Source organism: Mirounga leonina, unplaced genomic scaffold (assembly GCF_011800145.1).
Source record: "Mirounga leonina isolate KUSES-001 unplaced genomic scaffold, KU_Mleo_1.0 Mir_168, whole genome shotgun sequence".
NCBI lineage: Eukaryota > Metazoa > Chordata > Mammalia > Carnivora > Phocidae > Mirounga > Mirounga leonina.
Genome location: NW_023270426.1, coordinates 11,992,392 through 12,007,679, shown reverse-complemented (window position 1 = coordinate 12,007,679; position 15,288 = coordinate 11,992,392). Strand labels below are relative to the sequence as shown.

Here is a 15,288-nt window from a genome sequence, read left to right as displayed (position 1 = left end):
ATTTCTATACAGAACAGTACCTGAAGCAACCTGGAAGCACAGGGGGACTAGAAACTGGTCCTGAAGCTGACCGTGCAGGGCAAGCACTGGGTTGACGTATCTGGGACGGCTCTGGAGAGGGACCAAGTAAGGTTTTGGGGAGGGTGGCCACCCCACCCCAGAGACTCCTCAGTCTCAGCCTACCTCACCCCCTCAACCATGTGGTGGCTATGGCTGTTTTAAATATTAAAGAAACTCAATATATCAGCTTAGCCTCTTCTAAGAGATATTAGGGCAAGGGAAGTTGGGAAAGAATTTTATGTTTTCGACCTTGGTCAAGCAAGCAGAATTAAGTCAGCAGGAAAATCAAAATTGTCAACAATTATATTAGAATAAAGCACCTTGTGAGGGGAGACAATACACAAACAGGACAAAGCGAAGGTGCCCTCGCTCCAAGGCCTACTCACCCGGTCTGTGACTGTTGCTATAATCAGGGCATTTGGCACCAGGAGGGCAGTTTTGGTTTTCTTTATTAGGGTGACTGAGAATGCCGGAATAGAGATCTGAAACAGAATCAGTTAAGACTGGTTCAGGCTTCACTGAACACGACTTCAAATCTTTATGTTGAAGGAAAAAAATTTTTTTTTGAAGTTTAACAAAGAAATCAAAACCACCAGGGAGCTCTCCAGCCTCCAGGATGAAAAGCGAGTCTCCTCAAAGTTCTGTTTACAAAGCCAGAGGGTAAATCTGCATCATTAATTTTACTCGCTGGGCGAGAAACCTTTGTCTTGAGATGAGGGAATGAATGCAAAATGCACAGTCATCTTAAAGATAGGCCCAGGGCTCTAAAGAAATTGTGTGTTTGTGGTCGTCCACTTAGGGCTAATCTCCGCACACTCCTGGCTCTCCTCTACCTTTAGGTACGTGCGGGTAGGGAAAACCTTGGGACCTCAATTCTCAGCTATGTTACTTTCATGACACTGAATAAAGGAAACCTCATTTAAAATGCAGCCTGGAGGGGCGCCTGGGTGGCTCAGTCCTTAAGCGTCTGCCTTCGGCTCAGGTCATGATCCCAAAGTCCTGGGATCGAGCCCCGCATCAGGCTCCCTGCTCGGCAGGAAGCCTCCTTCTCCCTCTCCCGCTCCCCCTGTTTGTGTTCCCTCTCACTGTGTCTCTCTCGGTCAAATAAATAAAAATAAGATCTTAAAAAAAAAAAAAAGAACCTCTTCATCTAAAAAAATAAAAAAATAAAATAAAATGCAGCCTGGAGGCTAGAGGAGGGGGCACTCTCATGCACCACCTCTGCTCCTCAGTTGCAGACCCCAACAGGAATAAGCCCACTTGACTACCCAACCCAGCAGGAGGAAGGAAGGATTTCTCCTTGCCCAGCAACAAGCTCAGTCAATGAGAAGGCCTGAACACTCACTTCTTCTCTCCAATGGACTTTTGTCTAAAGCGACCCCTCCCAACTTCCTTCTTTTCTCTGTAATTTAACATTTCTCTCCTTCCATCTCGACTTGCCTGTGGTTTGCCTACGGTTTGCGGTAGCTTGCATGGCTCAAATTGTGGTTTCTCTCCTATTCCTGAATAAACTCGTTTTGCTGATAAAACAAGTGGCTATTTTACTTTTCACGGTCCACTCTACGTGACCTACTCGACCTTACAAGCTACCCTTTCTAAGCCTCAGTTTCCTGATTTGTAAAATGGAGATGATCTGCCCTGCTTCCCGGGATTTTCTGTGGATTAAGTGAGGTAATATATGGAAAATGCCTAGCACTCATTAAGAAAGTGATGTATTCTGCTTACTTCGGCAGGACATATACTAAAATTGGAATGATACAGAGAAGATTAGCAGGGCCCCTGCACGAGGATGAGTGCAAATTCATGAAGTGTTCCATATTAAAAAAAAAAAAAGTCATTCATTTCCTCATTCGTCTCATAAAAAGAGGATGGGTGAAATGAACTCTAACTTTATTTTCTGGTTCAAACAATAGAGAATTACAACAGATGAGAAAGTCATTTAATTAGGACAGTCTTATGAAGTACATATTCTAAGAGATTAGGACGTGTTCAGAGAGGTAGGTGCTTGTCCAAGGTCATAAAAATAATAGGTTACAACAATGGAATTTGAACCAATCCAATCCAAAATGTGGGTTCTTTTTCATACAATGTATTACAAGCATGTACCAGATAACATGAAGAATAGATGTTCCAATAGTTTTATGTTATATCCCCCCAAGCCAGTCTTGTTTCAAAGAGAAAAGGATCATATCACTTTGATCCTGGAAAACAGAGTCACACACATCCACGGTAAAATGACTTGACTCCCTCCACACGTACCCACACTAACTTGAACATTTATTTTGTAGAAACGCTTTGCAGGTTCTAAAAGAACAGGGTCGGTGGGGAAGAGGAGGGCCTTAGGTTAGAGCTGCCAGCTTGAAGGAAGAAAAACAAGCTTTTAATTCTGAACACTTGCATTCCCATATTTAGGTTCATGAGACAGAAAGTTCCCCTCCAAGTTCCAGATGGGAAGACCAGGGAAGAATGAGGGGCTAATCTTAATAAGACATTTCCTAAAATTGCCAAAGAACTCTACTGCCCCAAATGTTGAAGTGTAGGAGGTAACTCAGAAGTTATACACTGGGATAACTTTGAGGGGAAAAAGTAAGGTCTACCAAGACCCACCATGTTATGTCTTTAGAAAACCAGTGTGTTAATGCCAGTCAGTTCTCTCTTAGGTACATGTTGGATTTTAAAACCACTGCTAGAATCATATTGGCTTCAAAGTATACTTCCTGAGTTTTAGAACTCCCTCATCCTTTAACAAAGACTCATTCTTCATTCACTAATATCTCCAACCCTGCTGCTTTGGTCAGAGGCGTTGGCTCTAAATTCCTGAGAATTATCTTTTTTTTTTTAAAAGATTTTATTTATTTATTTGACAGAGAGAGGCAGTGAGAGAGGGAACACAAGCAGGGGGAGTGGGAGAGGGAGAAGCAGGCTTCCCGCTGAGCAGGGAGCCCGATGCTGGCTTGATCCCAGGACCCTGGGATCATGACCTGAGCCGAAGGCAGACGCTTAACAACTGAGCCACCCAGGTGCCCCCTGAGAATTATCTTATCCCATTGAACTGGAGATCCCTTCTACCCAACCCCTTCCCTATTCCATGAACAAGTTCTTGTAACTGAGAAATCTAGAAATACAGTGGAATACTGCTTCACATTGCTTTGCATTATACTGATTCAGGTGATACTATGTATCAAAATATGTTTGTCTAAACACAACTCTACATAATTACAAAACAACATTAAAATAACATGTCTGACCTAAAGAACAGTGTGCTAGTCGGCTGACCCAACACCAACAAAATCAAGAATTTCCATTGTTTGCTACATAGTCATTATCTCAAAGATTGCCAGGGGCTTTAGGGAAAATATTTAAATAAAACATAACTACCACTCAAAACAAAAAGTTTTCAGTCAGTGACTTCATGAATATAAAAGCTGCTTAATAATAATCAGGAATCAGAAGGATTAAGAACTCATTAGGTCACGCGAACCTAAAAAGGACTTTCTCGGACTCCTTGTTCTGGTGGCCTGAATGAACTGCGGTGTGACATTGGAGGACAAAGGGAAAGAATGTCAGTGGGATGGAATTATCTTTTCCCTTCTTATGACACAGTCCCAGGTCCTCGCTTTGGAAGACAGTGGCTTGGGAAAACTGCCAGTTCCTCTGGGCTATCCTCCTGAACAGCTCAGGTATCTTGGGCCTGTGTTCCCCCAAATCAGTTTAATGAGAATGAGAACTTTCAGTCATTGTCCCCTGGGGAATGTGGATGTGTGAGTCTCTCAGACCAGGCCTTAAGCATTCCAATTCCTGCTCATTTGGTGCTGGTGACGGTACAAAGTGAGCTCCAGTAAGTGGCTTATTTTTAAGCCTGTTCTTCTACATGTCTGATGTAACTGATAGGAACACGGTGTAAAAATCGATATTTATTTTAAAAAAATGGTCTTGGGTTTAATATAGGTCTTTGAAACAAATCGTGGCATGCTCTCCAAATGGACAACTTTGAGAGTTCTCTGGTGCCATCTGGGTAGAACGGATTTAGTGCAGGGTTGTGGGAGAGATCTATGTACATAAGGAAATAAACGGAGAGTGGTCTTTAGGAAAAAAGGGAAGTTAGTGTCATTTAGAGGCATTTAGAACCTGTAATATTTGGAACCACGATAAAGGAAATAAAGATATAAAGGTCTAATTAAGAGTAAATATTTATCAACATTGCTATGCTTAAAACAATTGATATTCACAACATATAATAAAGTGCATAGCTTCCTTTTTAAAAAATTATACCAACCTTAGTGTCTTTTCCAAAGACCTTGGAATGGAAACAAATCCAGTTTTCTGATACAAAGAGCTTCCCCTGGTATAGTATCTCTTTCTGGAGAGCACAGGTAAAACCTGGGAAAATAGACACAGGTATAAGAGCACTTAGAATTTCCATATGAAATAAAAATTATGTAAGTATGTTGGTTCCCCAGGATTGGCAGAGATAATACACTCATACTCAAAAGATCTTTCACCTGTTCGTCAGCCATCTTTCAGGGCATAAAGCTATGGGGATGAGAGTTTGTTATTTAATTCAAAGTCTTTACATGCCTTAGTATGGAAGTCAAAATGGCCAGGCAAGTCTATCACTACAAACGAGAGTTCCAGAATGGAGTTTCAAAATCTCCTCTGTTGAGGAAGGCGTGTCACCTTGAGCTCGTGGTGGCACTCCTGCCCCTCCTTCCCTGGGACTGTCACTAATGACTCCTTTTGAAATTGATGGTCTCAGTGTGGGAAGAGCATGTGACCCACATGTGTGGGCATCATGGCAGGAATCCAGCCTCCTGCTTAACATGGGTACACTGAGAGGCCACAATGGAACCCTGGTCCTAACGAACCTAAGAGGAGCAGAGGAGGTCTTCACTGGCATGCCGGGCAGGATGTCTGGGGGTGATCACAGCGCCCCGCACCGTATAGGCTTGGACACACGTCTGTGCACTAGGATCTGCGCTTCCTTTCAGCCTTCTTTCAGCGGCCCCTCTTCCTCCAGTCTTGTTATCCCAAATCTCAGGACCACCCCCACACAGTGCATTTCAGCAGTCAATACAGAAGGTGAGGAGATCATTCCAGAATCACCTTGGAGGGTTCCCTGTCATGGGGAGGGATTCGGTTTCCCCTTCCACTGTCCTTCAAGGAGCTGGGTGACAGCTGAATGCTGGCACCCCCGTTGCATCGTGACTTTCAAAAGACCTGTTCGCCTGGGTGCTTCAGGCCCCAGACAGAGCCCGCTTTCTTCCCCCAAACCAATTAGCATCCTGTCAAATTAGTCAGACAGGCCGGGACTTACTTTGCCTCAGTGGTTCCTCAGTTGGGACATCAAGGAACAACTTGTGGAAGTGCATATTCGCCTTGTACTACGGTGAGAACACAATACAGGCGTTACTGCTCGCATTTCTTGGTGAAACATCGTAAATCTGAACTTCAATTGAAATTACATAACAAGGGGCGCCTGGGTGGCTCGGCCCCGTTAAGAGTCCGACTCTTGATTTCGGCTCAGGTCATGATCTCAGGGTCCTGGGTTCGAGCCCCGCGGAGGGCTCTGCGTTCATCGGGGAGTCCGCTTGTGGATTCTCTCTCCCTCTGCCTCTGCCCCTGCCCCGCTCTCTCTCTCTAATAAATAAATAAATTTTAGAATAAATAAATAAATTACATAACAAATTTCCCCTCCTTTGATACAGTCTCTTTAGGAATTCCTTCTGTCTGATCTTACAGTCTTCAGCACAAGCCTTCAGAGGGGGCAGGGCACAAAGGTTTCATTTTCCAACAGGATTAGTGACTTGCCGGTTGGACAGACATCTGGGACCACGCTGCAGCTGGTGGTCACTGTTCTGCCCAGGAGGCTCGACAAGGATGTCCCTAATAAAAAAATGACCTGAAGCTCCAAGGGATCTCACCAAAGAAGGCAGGAGATCCCAGGGCACTACAGATACAAGGACTCTCAGAGGAGGGCAGTGGTTAAACGGTCACATAAACCTGAGTTCAAGTTTTGGCTACACCTCTCCTTGGGTGTGTGTGGCCAAGTGAGGGAGGCTTGCTGAGCCTCAGATTCTTCTTCTGTGCCTGAGGGCAAATCCACTCCCTGCCTCAGAGGGCTGCCATAAGGCTTAAATGGGACAATTCATCCGAAAGACCCACCACCTGGTATTGTCACTCCCTCTACTTTTGTTGTAAGGGCATTTCCTTAGCCAGTGTCAGGGGGAGATGACTCTCTAGGGTGGTAGAAGGCATGTGTTTACACAGCTGTAACAACAATAGACAGCCAGCAATTTCCATCTGGTCACCTGCCTTCACAAATACCATCCCCAAAATAACCCGGGGAGCTGATGTTCCCATTCCATGGGTCTGGACAGTGTGCCTGAGGGAAACTGAGTCACTGAACTGGCGCCACACAGCTAAGAGGTGGAACTGGTCCTCCTTCCACTGGACCTCTGCCTGACAGGACGCTTTTGATAAAAAAAAAAAAAAGTCTTGTGAGCAGAACAGAGAGTACAAGCAGGCCCTTCATGTTTTATTATCCAAACTGGGAGTGGTCTCAATGGCAGGACTGGCCCTAGTATTGCTCCGAGGAAGAGTTTAGAGAGGTCTGCAGATGAAAGGTGGTCCCCACAAGTCAGCTATTTTATAAACACCTCATGTAAAGTAGGTCTCCTCATGCTGCGTCCTAAAAGTACAGTCTGAATCTAGAACATTACCTGGATTAAAGCTAGGTATTCCAGGAGCGCTTTCCTGAGATTTTTTGTTGTTTTGTTTTGTTTTGTTTTTAATGGCTACAGTGAGAATCGGCTACATAACTTGGTTTAAAAATAATCTGGGCCAGAGACGCCTGGGTAGTTCAGTCAGTTGAGCGTCTGCCTTCGGCTCAGGTCATGATCCCAGGGTCCTGGGATCGAGTCCCACATGGGGCTCCCTGCTCAGCGGGGAGCCCGTTTCTCCCTCTGCCTCTGCCCCTCCCTCACTTATACTCTCTCTCTCAATCTGACAAATAAGTAAATAAATAATCTTAAAACAACAACAACAACAACAACAACAAAACCTGGGCCCAAAAGAAAAAAAAAAAAATCCATAATACAAAAAACCTAGAACATGGGAGTCTTCAAAAATGTGAACGTAAAATGCAAAAAAAAAAAAAAAAAAAGGGGGGGTGGTGGGAATGATCTATATTAAAAGTGACAGATAAATGTAATACGTGCCTCCTGACTGGATTCTAGAGATAGACGAGCAAAAAACATTTATAAAGGCATCCAGTACTGGGACAATTATGGAAATCCAAAATGGATTTTACATTAATAATATTTTGGTATATTTACTATTTAGTTACATTTCTCGTGTGTGCCAGTGGGTTTTTGTTGTTGTTTTTGTTCTAGTTCTTAGGAAACACGTATTTAAGTATTTAGGGGTGAAGTGTCAATAACCACCTCAACCCATTGACCCCAGTAAGTATGCCACACTCTAAGACACAGAACTGGGCTCTGACACCCATCTGGGTGTGTTTTAGAGCAGAACTAAACTACTCCTGGACGAGAATCATGACCCTGTTCACAGGTGTCCCCCCTCCGCGTGCAGCTGGGTAGCCTTCTATTCATACGGGTGTTGTATCAGACTCTAATTTTAATGCAAGGCTATCACAGCTCTCCTGGTCTCGGCTAATTATTAGACCAGCACATGACTGTGTGGGTCCCTGCTCTCAGGGCGCTTGTCAGAGTTAGGGGTCATGGCATGGAACTCACCACTGCCCAGAATATACCGAAAGGTCAGTGGTGAAATAACGATATTGATTAAAAAATCAACCGAAGGAACTGCATCCCGTTCTTTCTTCCAGATTCTCTGCCATCTCTGCCTACGTGAGTCCTGGCCAGCAGGAAGATGCACATTTGGGTTTAGTGCCCTGTCTTGACATGACGCACACCGCCTTCCCAAGTTACCTGGCTGGAAGACGAATACTTCTTCCTGCCCATCTTAGATTCATTTTTGCTTTCTGTTTTACAGTCATTCTTATCACTTGCTAAAGAGGCACCATCAAAACTGGATTTTGACCTGAGGAAAGAGAATCAAGGGAGTTGGTAAGATGAATTTTGTACGCTACTCATTAATTGTATTGTAATAAATCTTGATTGTTATACCATCTCATGAGAAAACCTGACATTCGTTTTTCTTTTCTCGACCTCAGTGATCACTCATAATACTCTAGGAGCATTTACACAGTACAGTGTGTAGGAGACCAGGATGGTTTCACCAGCCTACAAATCTCAAACTGCAGAGAAATGTGGACTTGTAGAAGGGAGAAATATCAACTGAATTGTGAAGGTCATTAATACCATCTCAAAAGCATTCTAAGCAATAAAAGAGGAGTAGTTTAGGCAAATTATTAAGCAAAACTACAGCTACAGTTCAATCAAAGAATATTTTTATTTCAGAATTCTATTAATATTTAACATGTGTTAATTGAGGAGGGCACTGTATTAAAGGCCATTAGGCACACAAGATGGTCTTTTTCCTTAAGGAGCCTCTGAATTCATCAAACAACTTTTTAAAAGGGCAGTACAAGGACTTAGCACCAAATAATACATACCATGGGTGTTAGGAGGAACTAAAGAGGCACTAAGTCCATCAGGAGGTAAGAGGAGATCAATAGTACAATTTGGGTTTAATACACTGGGACTCAGAAGATGAGCAGGAGGTGGGTATGAGGGAAAGAAAGATAAAACATCCCAGAGTAGGGAAAACAGAAGTGAAATCAGGATAAAAATGAAGACTGTGTTTGCAAGTGAAGTCTTCCTTTGTTCTAGTAAGGGCAGAGCTCCAGCTTGTGTTTCTAAGGTGATTCTGGTCCTGGCTCTCCATTTGAGTACATGTGTGAATTTACACATGTCTTCAGCCCTGCAGACACACAGAATCATTTCAAAGTGGAATGCACGTGTTGATTTTTAGAGGTCTATATATGTGTGATTTTTCAGAGGTCTACATAGGACCAAGTTTTAGGATACAGTTATGTAGGTTTTTTTTTTTTATATTATTATTGGGAAAAATGACACATGAAATCCATGATTCCACAATATGATTCCTTACAAAGACGCTCAGTTACAACTACTACTTGGTTCAAAGCAAATGTAAGAATCTTGAGTAATTCAGGTGGTATGAGGGTATGACTCAGAGACAGAAATGACTGAAGTCAGATTTTAGACTCTGGGTTTCTCTAGCTGTGAAAAGACGGGCTATCTGATGTTCTGGGCCCCTGCCAGCCCCAACAGTTTGGGTCCATGTTGCTCTAACCACAGGTGAAGATTTGGACTTAGCTACAGATCAGTGACCCTATTCACAGATATAAGTTCCTTTTGAATTCTAGGAATCACTTGTTTTTTCTTTGAAATTACGAGTAAACACTGAACTCAAAAATAAAACTATTTTTACAAATGTCAGATTACCTACTACTTATACTATCCACTGATCTGATTCAATCACCTCTACGGATTCACGTTTGCAAACGTTAACGGAATTGCCAAGGCAACGACCTCTCGAAGGACCGTCAGCAAATGCGACCAGGAGGGCAGCTGTACCCTTGACGGATTCAATAGCCACAGCAGGATGGACTCGTCTGCAGAGCACGGCGCTCTGTGAACGGGGTGCTGATTTACATAGTGCTGCTGTCTTTGTGTCTCCTGAGCTGTGGTACTCTCGTTTCTCACAGGTGACTATGAGCTGGACGGAAAGCCCAGTGCAAAATGAAAATGTCGGGCCTCTTATTCAAAAATCAGGAATTTCCAGCCGGCCAGAGCGGAACAGTAAAGCCAGCGTGGGGCTCTCTGCGACCACACCGAGGCCCCGCCCGCGCCGGTTAACAAGCATGCTCTCACGGTGGGTGCTGGGTGCGCCATTCCCATCCCAAGCCTGGGGGCGGCGCAAGGCACCCTTTTCAGGCTCCCGCAGGAGCCGGCCAGTAATGGTGCAAGATTCAAGAAACCACATGCTTTGTGCCTTTGCCCAGAGACTCGTGCGGTGAGCGCGGCCAGCTGCGCGGACAGGAAACTAGAGAAAAGAGGGTCGAACGGGAGCTGTCAAGCCAGCCATGCAGAACCGGAGACGAGAGAACTGGAAGCGACAGAAAGGAAAAAATCTGGGGGAGAGAGAGATGAGACTTACGCTTGGTCTTGAATGAAGTAAGGATGTGGAGAGAAGGAATGGGTTGGGTAGCCAGGAAGGAAAGGGAAAGGCAGGAGTTACTTAATTACCCTTTGGCAGAGGCCAGGAGACCCCGAAAGGTGCAGTTCTGACAGTTCCAGGATCAGGGAGGAGAAAGGAGAGCAATCCCTCCACCGCTCAGTAAGGACTCCCGGCCACACTGCCCCGTAACTGACCACGGGGATAGCCATTCTCTTTTCAGGGCAAAAAAAAAAAAAAAAGGCAATGTGAAGTTCCTACTTCTTCCTTCTGTGGGAAAGCAAGCATGTAAGTGGAGGCTCTGGGAGTGCCGGGGAGCGTGGCTCCTCTCAGGCTCATGACCAGACTGCTGCTGGCTCCCAGCACCAGCCCCCAGGGAGCAGCGGCCCCCCGAGACAGGCACAGCCCGGCCCGGGATCCCAAGCGGGTGGCTGCCGGGAAGGCGAGGCAGCAGGTGAGCACTCACACAGGTGGAACGGGCACTCCCACCTGGGCAGGTCTCACGGGCTCCCTGGCCACCTTTGCAGGTGCTTCCGAGGTCTGTGCCAGACAGGGGGCTGTCCTGGCTTTATCGGGTAGCAAGAGCCGTCCCTGAAGAAAGGGGCAGATGTTCTGCCGTGGGCTGGGGCAGGGAGGAGGAAGGATGCTGCCAGCAAGAGACGAGGCAGGAAGGCAAGCTTCAGCTTCAAAGACAGGCACCCCACTTCTTTGTCAGGGGTTTATTTGCCTACAGTAGATCCTGACTCTTCACCACCACCACCAACCTAGAAACACGGGCTCCTCCCAGCAACCCCTTGTCCCCAAAGGCCCCAAAGAACAAACTGTCACTGCCAGAACTCACCACAAGGAAAGGATTCTCTTCTGGTCTGGGGACTCGGCCTCGCTGGACGGGGTTGGGGACTGGATTGCTGGCGACTTACAGATCTTCTTTTTCTCCTCCACACCATTCTCAGCCTCTGAGCTGGAGAAGAGAGAAGAACGCTTGGCCTTAGACATCCAGGGAAGGGGGTGGAAAGAAAAACGATGAAAACACCTTGCTTTCTGGAGAAGGGAATGATGTTCAATCCCCATAGCAGGCTGAAGTCAACCTGGGCGGCCGTGCCCTTTCCAGATCTCCATTCTGCCGCCTCTCGGCTGGCCCCTCAAGGGCATGAGCTCCAGGTCATGCCTGCTGTGGCAGCTAAATGTCCGACTTTGTGGGAACTGGGTGGCTCCCAGATGTGCGCCCGTGGGCCCCGCACTGCTCAGCTCTGCCCTGCTAACTGCGTGCCGGGGCGACAGATCACCCGGAGGCTGGGAGGGCCTATGTACACACGTGCTCGGCGCACACGCTCACGCGTGGCCTTCTGCCAGGTGTGAGCCTTCCTGCTTCGAGCCCCCACCCCTTTGTTTGCATTTCTCTTGTGTCATTTACCACCCACTGTTGTAGTTATATATAGGTTCCACTTCGGGTTGTTGGTATTTTAACCAAGCACTTACTTCTCTAAGCCGTTTGCAGTCTCTAATCTACACAGCCACCCAGGCTGGGTAGGAATTATGACAACCCCCTCTTCAGAGATCTGGAATCTGAAACTCTCAGATATCATCCACCTTGCCCAAGTTCACAGAACCGGCATCTGTCAAGCTTAGGTCTGTCCATCGAGGAGGCCTCTGGGTACACACCCATCCTCAGATCCTCTCTCTCTTTCGCTTGCCATCCACCCACCTCCCGCCCCCAACCACTTGTCCTTCCATCTAGCCCCCTCATTAGCTCTTCAGTGCGAGAGGGCTCCACGGCAGGGTGAGGATCTTAATGATTTTTATACTGACCACAGGGTCTAGGTGAGTGCTGGTATCTAATCATCATCAACAGGCTTTTAGAAAACTAGGGCTGACTTTGGTGAAAGAAGGATTAGAGGGGAAAACAAGTTAGGAGGGTTTGCACACGACACCACTAACAAATGGAGGTAACCAGTGGGGTGGATGCAGGAGTTGAGCTCCCTCAATCTTAGGGACCGGGGACACGAATTCCAATTTGGGAAAGAAAGAGGAGGGCGAGGAACGTGGGAAGGGAGAATATGTGGTGTTTTACATGGGCCAGGCCTTCTTCCGTGCCAGCCTGCAAAGCACAGAATTTACAAGACACATTTCTGGGAATGTGAGAGCTCCAGGGAGGCTGAACATAAAGGAAAACATATTAAGATAGCATTGCAATGACAGTTCGGCTACTTTGAATCCTAATTTACCACCATTTGGTGTCTTCACCTGCACAGGACCGCACGCACGGGCAGGAAATGTGAGCGGTTAGTTGAAGCTTTGTGGTTGCTTGCTTACCACTTTTCACAGTGTGTACCAGTTCCAGCCCATTCCAGTAAGACTGCAGTAGGGTCAAAATCAAGACCAAGTGTATCTGACAATGTAGCCAGTTAACAATCCCTACAGACAGTGGATGCTCTTACATGGTAGTTAGCATTCCTAAGTACGTCGGCATTCCCCCACCTTCCACTTCTTCAGTTCTCAAAGTGCTCAAAAGCACTTAGGTACGTTCGAAGAGCTCAGTCTGTAATTGAATTGTGTGATGTGACAAAAGACACGTGGAAGTCTTTGCAATATTAACAGGAAAACACTGCTTCGGTTTGGAATAGAGGGTTCTATTTAATTTTAGCATCAAGCTGAATTCGTAGAACGGTTAAGGGGCTTTACAGCATACCTCTGCCCACCCGCCCTCCCCAAAACACACACATTATTCGAGTTCTTCAAAAGCATCAGACGGTAATCCACTTGTGAGGCCCTCTTTAAGTAGGGAGAATGAGTGTGTGTGGAACCTCAATCATCCACTTGGCATTTATTTATGTATTTGCTGCATTTTATGCACGAGCCAGAGCCGCTGTTCTCCTGCACAGCACCTCTGCGTACTGAGAAAGGACCCTACCCCCAAGAGGCACTCACCAAAAGCTGCCCCTCTGTTTGGAGGTAGCCCTATTGCTACATGGCCTGGCAGATCCAAGGTACCCCTAGCTCTGGGCAAATGTCTTATTTATCCACCTCCTAGACTAAATTCCTTACGAACAGGGAACGTCTGAGTTTTTCCACGGTGCTCAGCTCAGCATTTGATGCTCCTAGTGGTCATTTATACGTGTTGACTGATGTGGGATTCGTTCTGCAGTGTCTCACAGAGGAAGTGAAATTCATGTAGGGGCCCATTCAATTTTAGAGTTTTGTTGACTTAAAGATGCCACAGGGGTGCCTGGGTGGCTCAGTCGGTTAAGCATCTGCCTTTGGCTCAGGTCAAGATCCCAAGGTCCTGTTACCCAGTCCCCGTCCCCCCATGTGGGGCTCCCTGCTCAGCGGGGAGCCTGCTTCTCCCTCTGCCCCTCCAACCCCCGCCATGCCCTGCTAGTGCTCTCTCTCTCAAATAAATAAAAGCTTAAAAAAAAAAAAGATGCTATGGAAACTCAAGCAAGTGAATTCCTAACACAGGAGAGCTCACTCCCACAAGCACCCCTCCCCGCTGAGGTGTTGTGGCAGCAGACTGAAACTATAATAGAATCCAAACAGCAAAGACTGGCCAGGTGTGGGAGGGCAATGAGATGGTTCTGCAAGGCCCCTCTGTAACTTTAAAGTTACTGTCGGTAAAGCTGAACTCACCGGCAAGGGAGATGAAATAACAGGTCTTGTTTAAGTCATGAAAAAGAAGAAACCAGGTATTTTTCTTTCTTTTTTTTATAACCAAGAAGACAAGGCCTTTCAGGGACACTGACCACAAGAGTCAACTAAAAAACAAGACAAAAACCAAACCAAAAGAACAATCTTCCTCTTTTTTCCTTTCTCTCTCTCTCTCTGTCTCTCTCTTGATTTACTAATAGACAAGGCCTAAAGGTTTATTTCTTCTTGGACACACCCACGGTGCGGCCACCGCAGCCTGTGGTCTTGGTGTGCTGGCCTCAGACACGAAGTCCCCATGAGTGGCACAGCCCGCTGTGAGCCCAAATCTTCTTCAGTTGCTCCAGGTCTTCCCGGAGTTTGTTGTCCAGACCATGAGCCAGGACCTGGCTGTATTTTTTTCCATGCTTGACATGCTTTAGTCTGTTCAAGAACCAGTCTGCGGGGCGCCTGGGTGGCTCAGTTGTTAAGCGTCTGCCTTCGGCTCAGGTCATGATCCCAGGGTCCTGGGATCGAGCCCCGCATCGGGCTCCCTGCCTGGCGGGAAGCCTGCTTCTCCCTCTCCCACTCCCCCTGCTTGTGTTCCCTCTCTCGCTGTCTCTCTCTCTGTCAAATAAATAAATAAAATCTTAAAAAAAAAAGAACCAGTCTGTGATCTTACCCTGTAAGGATTCTGTAAAATGGTGATCACCCATCCCACCTCCTCCTCCGTGAGTTCTCCTGCCTTCCTGGTGAGGTCCGTGTCTGCTTGCCACAGCACCACGTGGGCCTGTCTCTGCCCCACACCCTTAACTGCAGGGATGGCAAAGCCTCTTTTCTGCCCAACCATCGACTGAGTACTTGCAAAATGTGCTGAGCCTCTCAGGGATCACTGGACATGGCCCTAGAGGTGACCCTAATGGCAGGTGTTCCAACCTTCCTCTTTCAACAAATGTTTACTCGAAGGGTCCCTGCTGGCAGGGCAGGATGCTGAGCTGGGCAGGTGACACAGATAAGTGACTGACAGTTTTAAGTAGCCTCAGAAGAACCAGATGCTGGAAACACACGATCAACCTTCACTCGGCCTTGGCAAGTTTTTTCTTCTCCCATCTCCAACCCAATGTAAGTATCACTTGTGGGCCCTGAAAGCTTTTCAGTGGGAATTCCAGGGCACTGAGACAGTCCTGCTTGTACCAACCAAGCCTGATGTTACCCTTTGGGGGAATGCATTTTTATTACCAGCTAGGAAGTGCTGGTTTCAATAAGACACTGCCCCATACTGTCACACAATCTATAAATAAAAAACGGGTTGGACAGTCAGTCCCTATTGAGATTGTAGTATGAGTCAATTTCCAGACCTTATTAATCTGATGATGAGACGATTCAGATTTCACAATTTTTCAGAACCGGAATTCTTTTTTTTTT

At 46.4% G+C, this 15,288-nt stretch overlaps 1 protein-coding gene and 1 non-coding gene across 4 annotated transcripts in view; one reads left to right on the top strand and one right to left on the bottom strand.

Annotated features, from left to right (window-relative positions):
- GRAMD2B (GRAM domain containing 2B) overlaps positions 1-15,288 on the bottom strand; it is a 70,304-nt gene that overhangs the window by 13,808 nt on the left and 41,208 nt on the right. For 2 of the 3 annotated variants that reach the window (XM_035014018.1, XM_035014020.1), the window contains exons 2-6: positions 11,084-11,203; positions 8,010-8,121; positions 5,375-5,441; positions 4,337-4,440; positions 447-542 (exon numbers count right to left, since the gene is read on the bottom strand). In XM_035014018.1, coding sequence (XP_034869909.1) covers positions 447-542; positions 4,337-4,440; positions 5,375-5,441; positions 8,010-8,121; positions 11,084-11,203 — 499 coding nt within the window. Of the gene's footprint in view, positions 1-446; positions 543-4,336; positions 4,441-5,374; positions 5,442-8,009; positions 8,122-10,224; positions 10,232-11,083; positions 11,204-15,288 lie in introns of all 3 variants that reach the window. The other variant, XM_035014019.1, reaches the window with a different exon arrangement.
- Positions 1,780-1,883, top strand: LOC118017189. Its single transcript, XR_004681060.1, has one exon. It is a non-coding gene; the product is annotated as a U6 spliceosomal RNA (small nuclear RNA).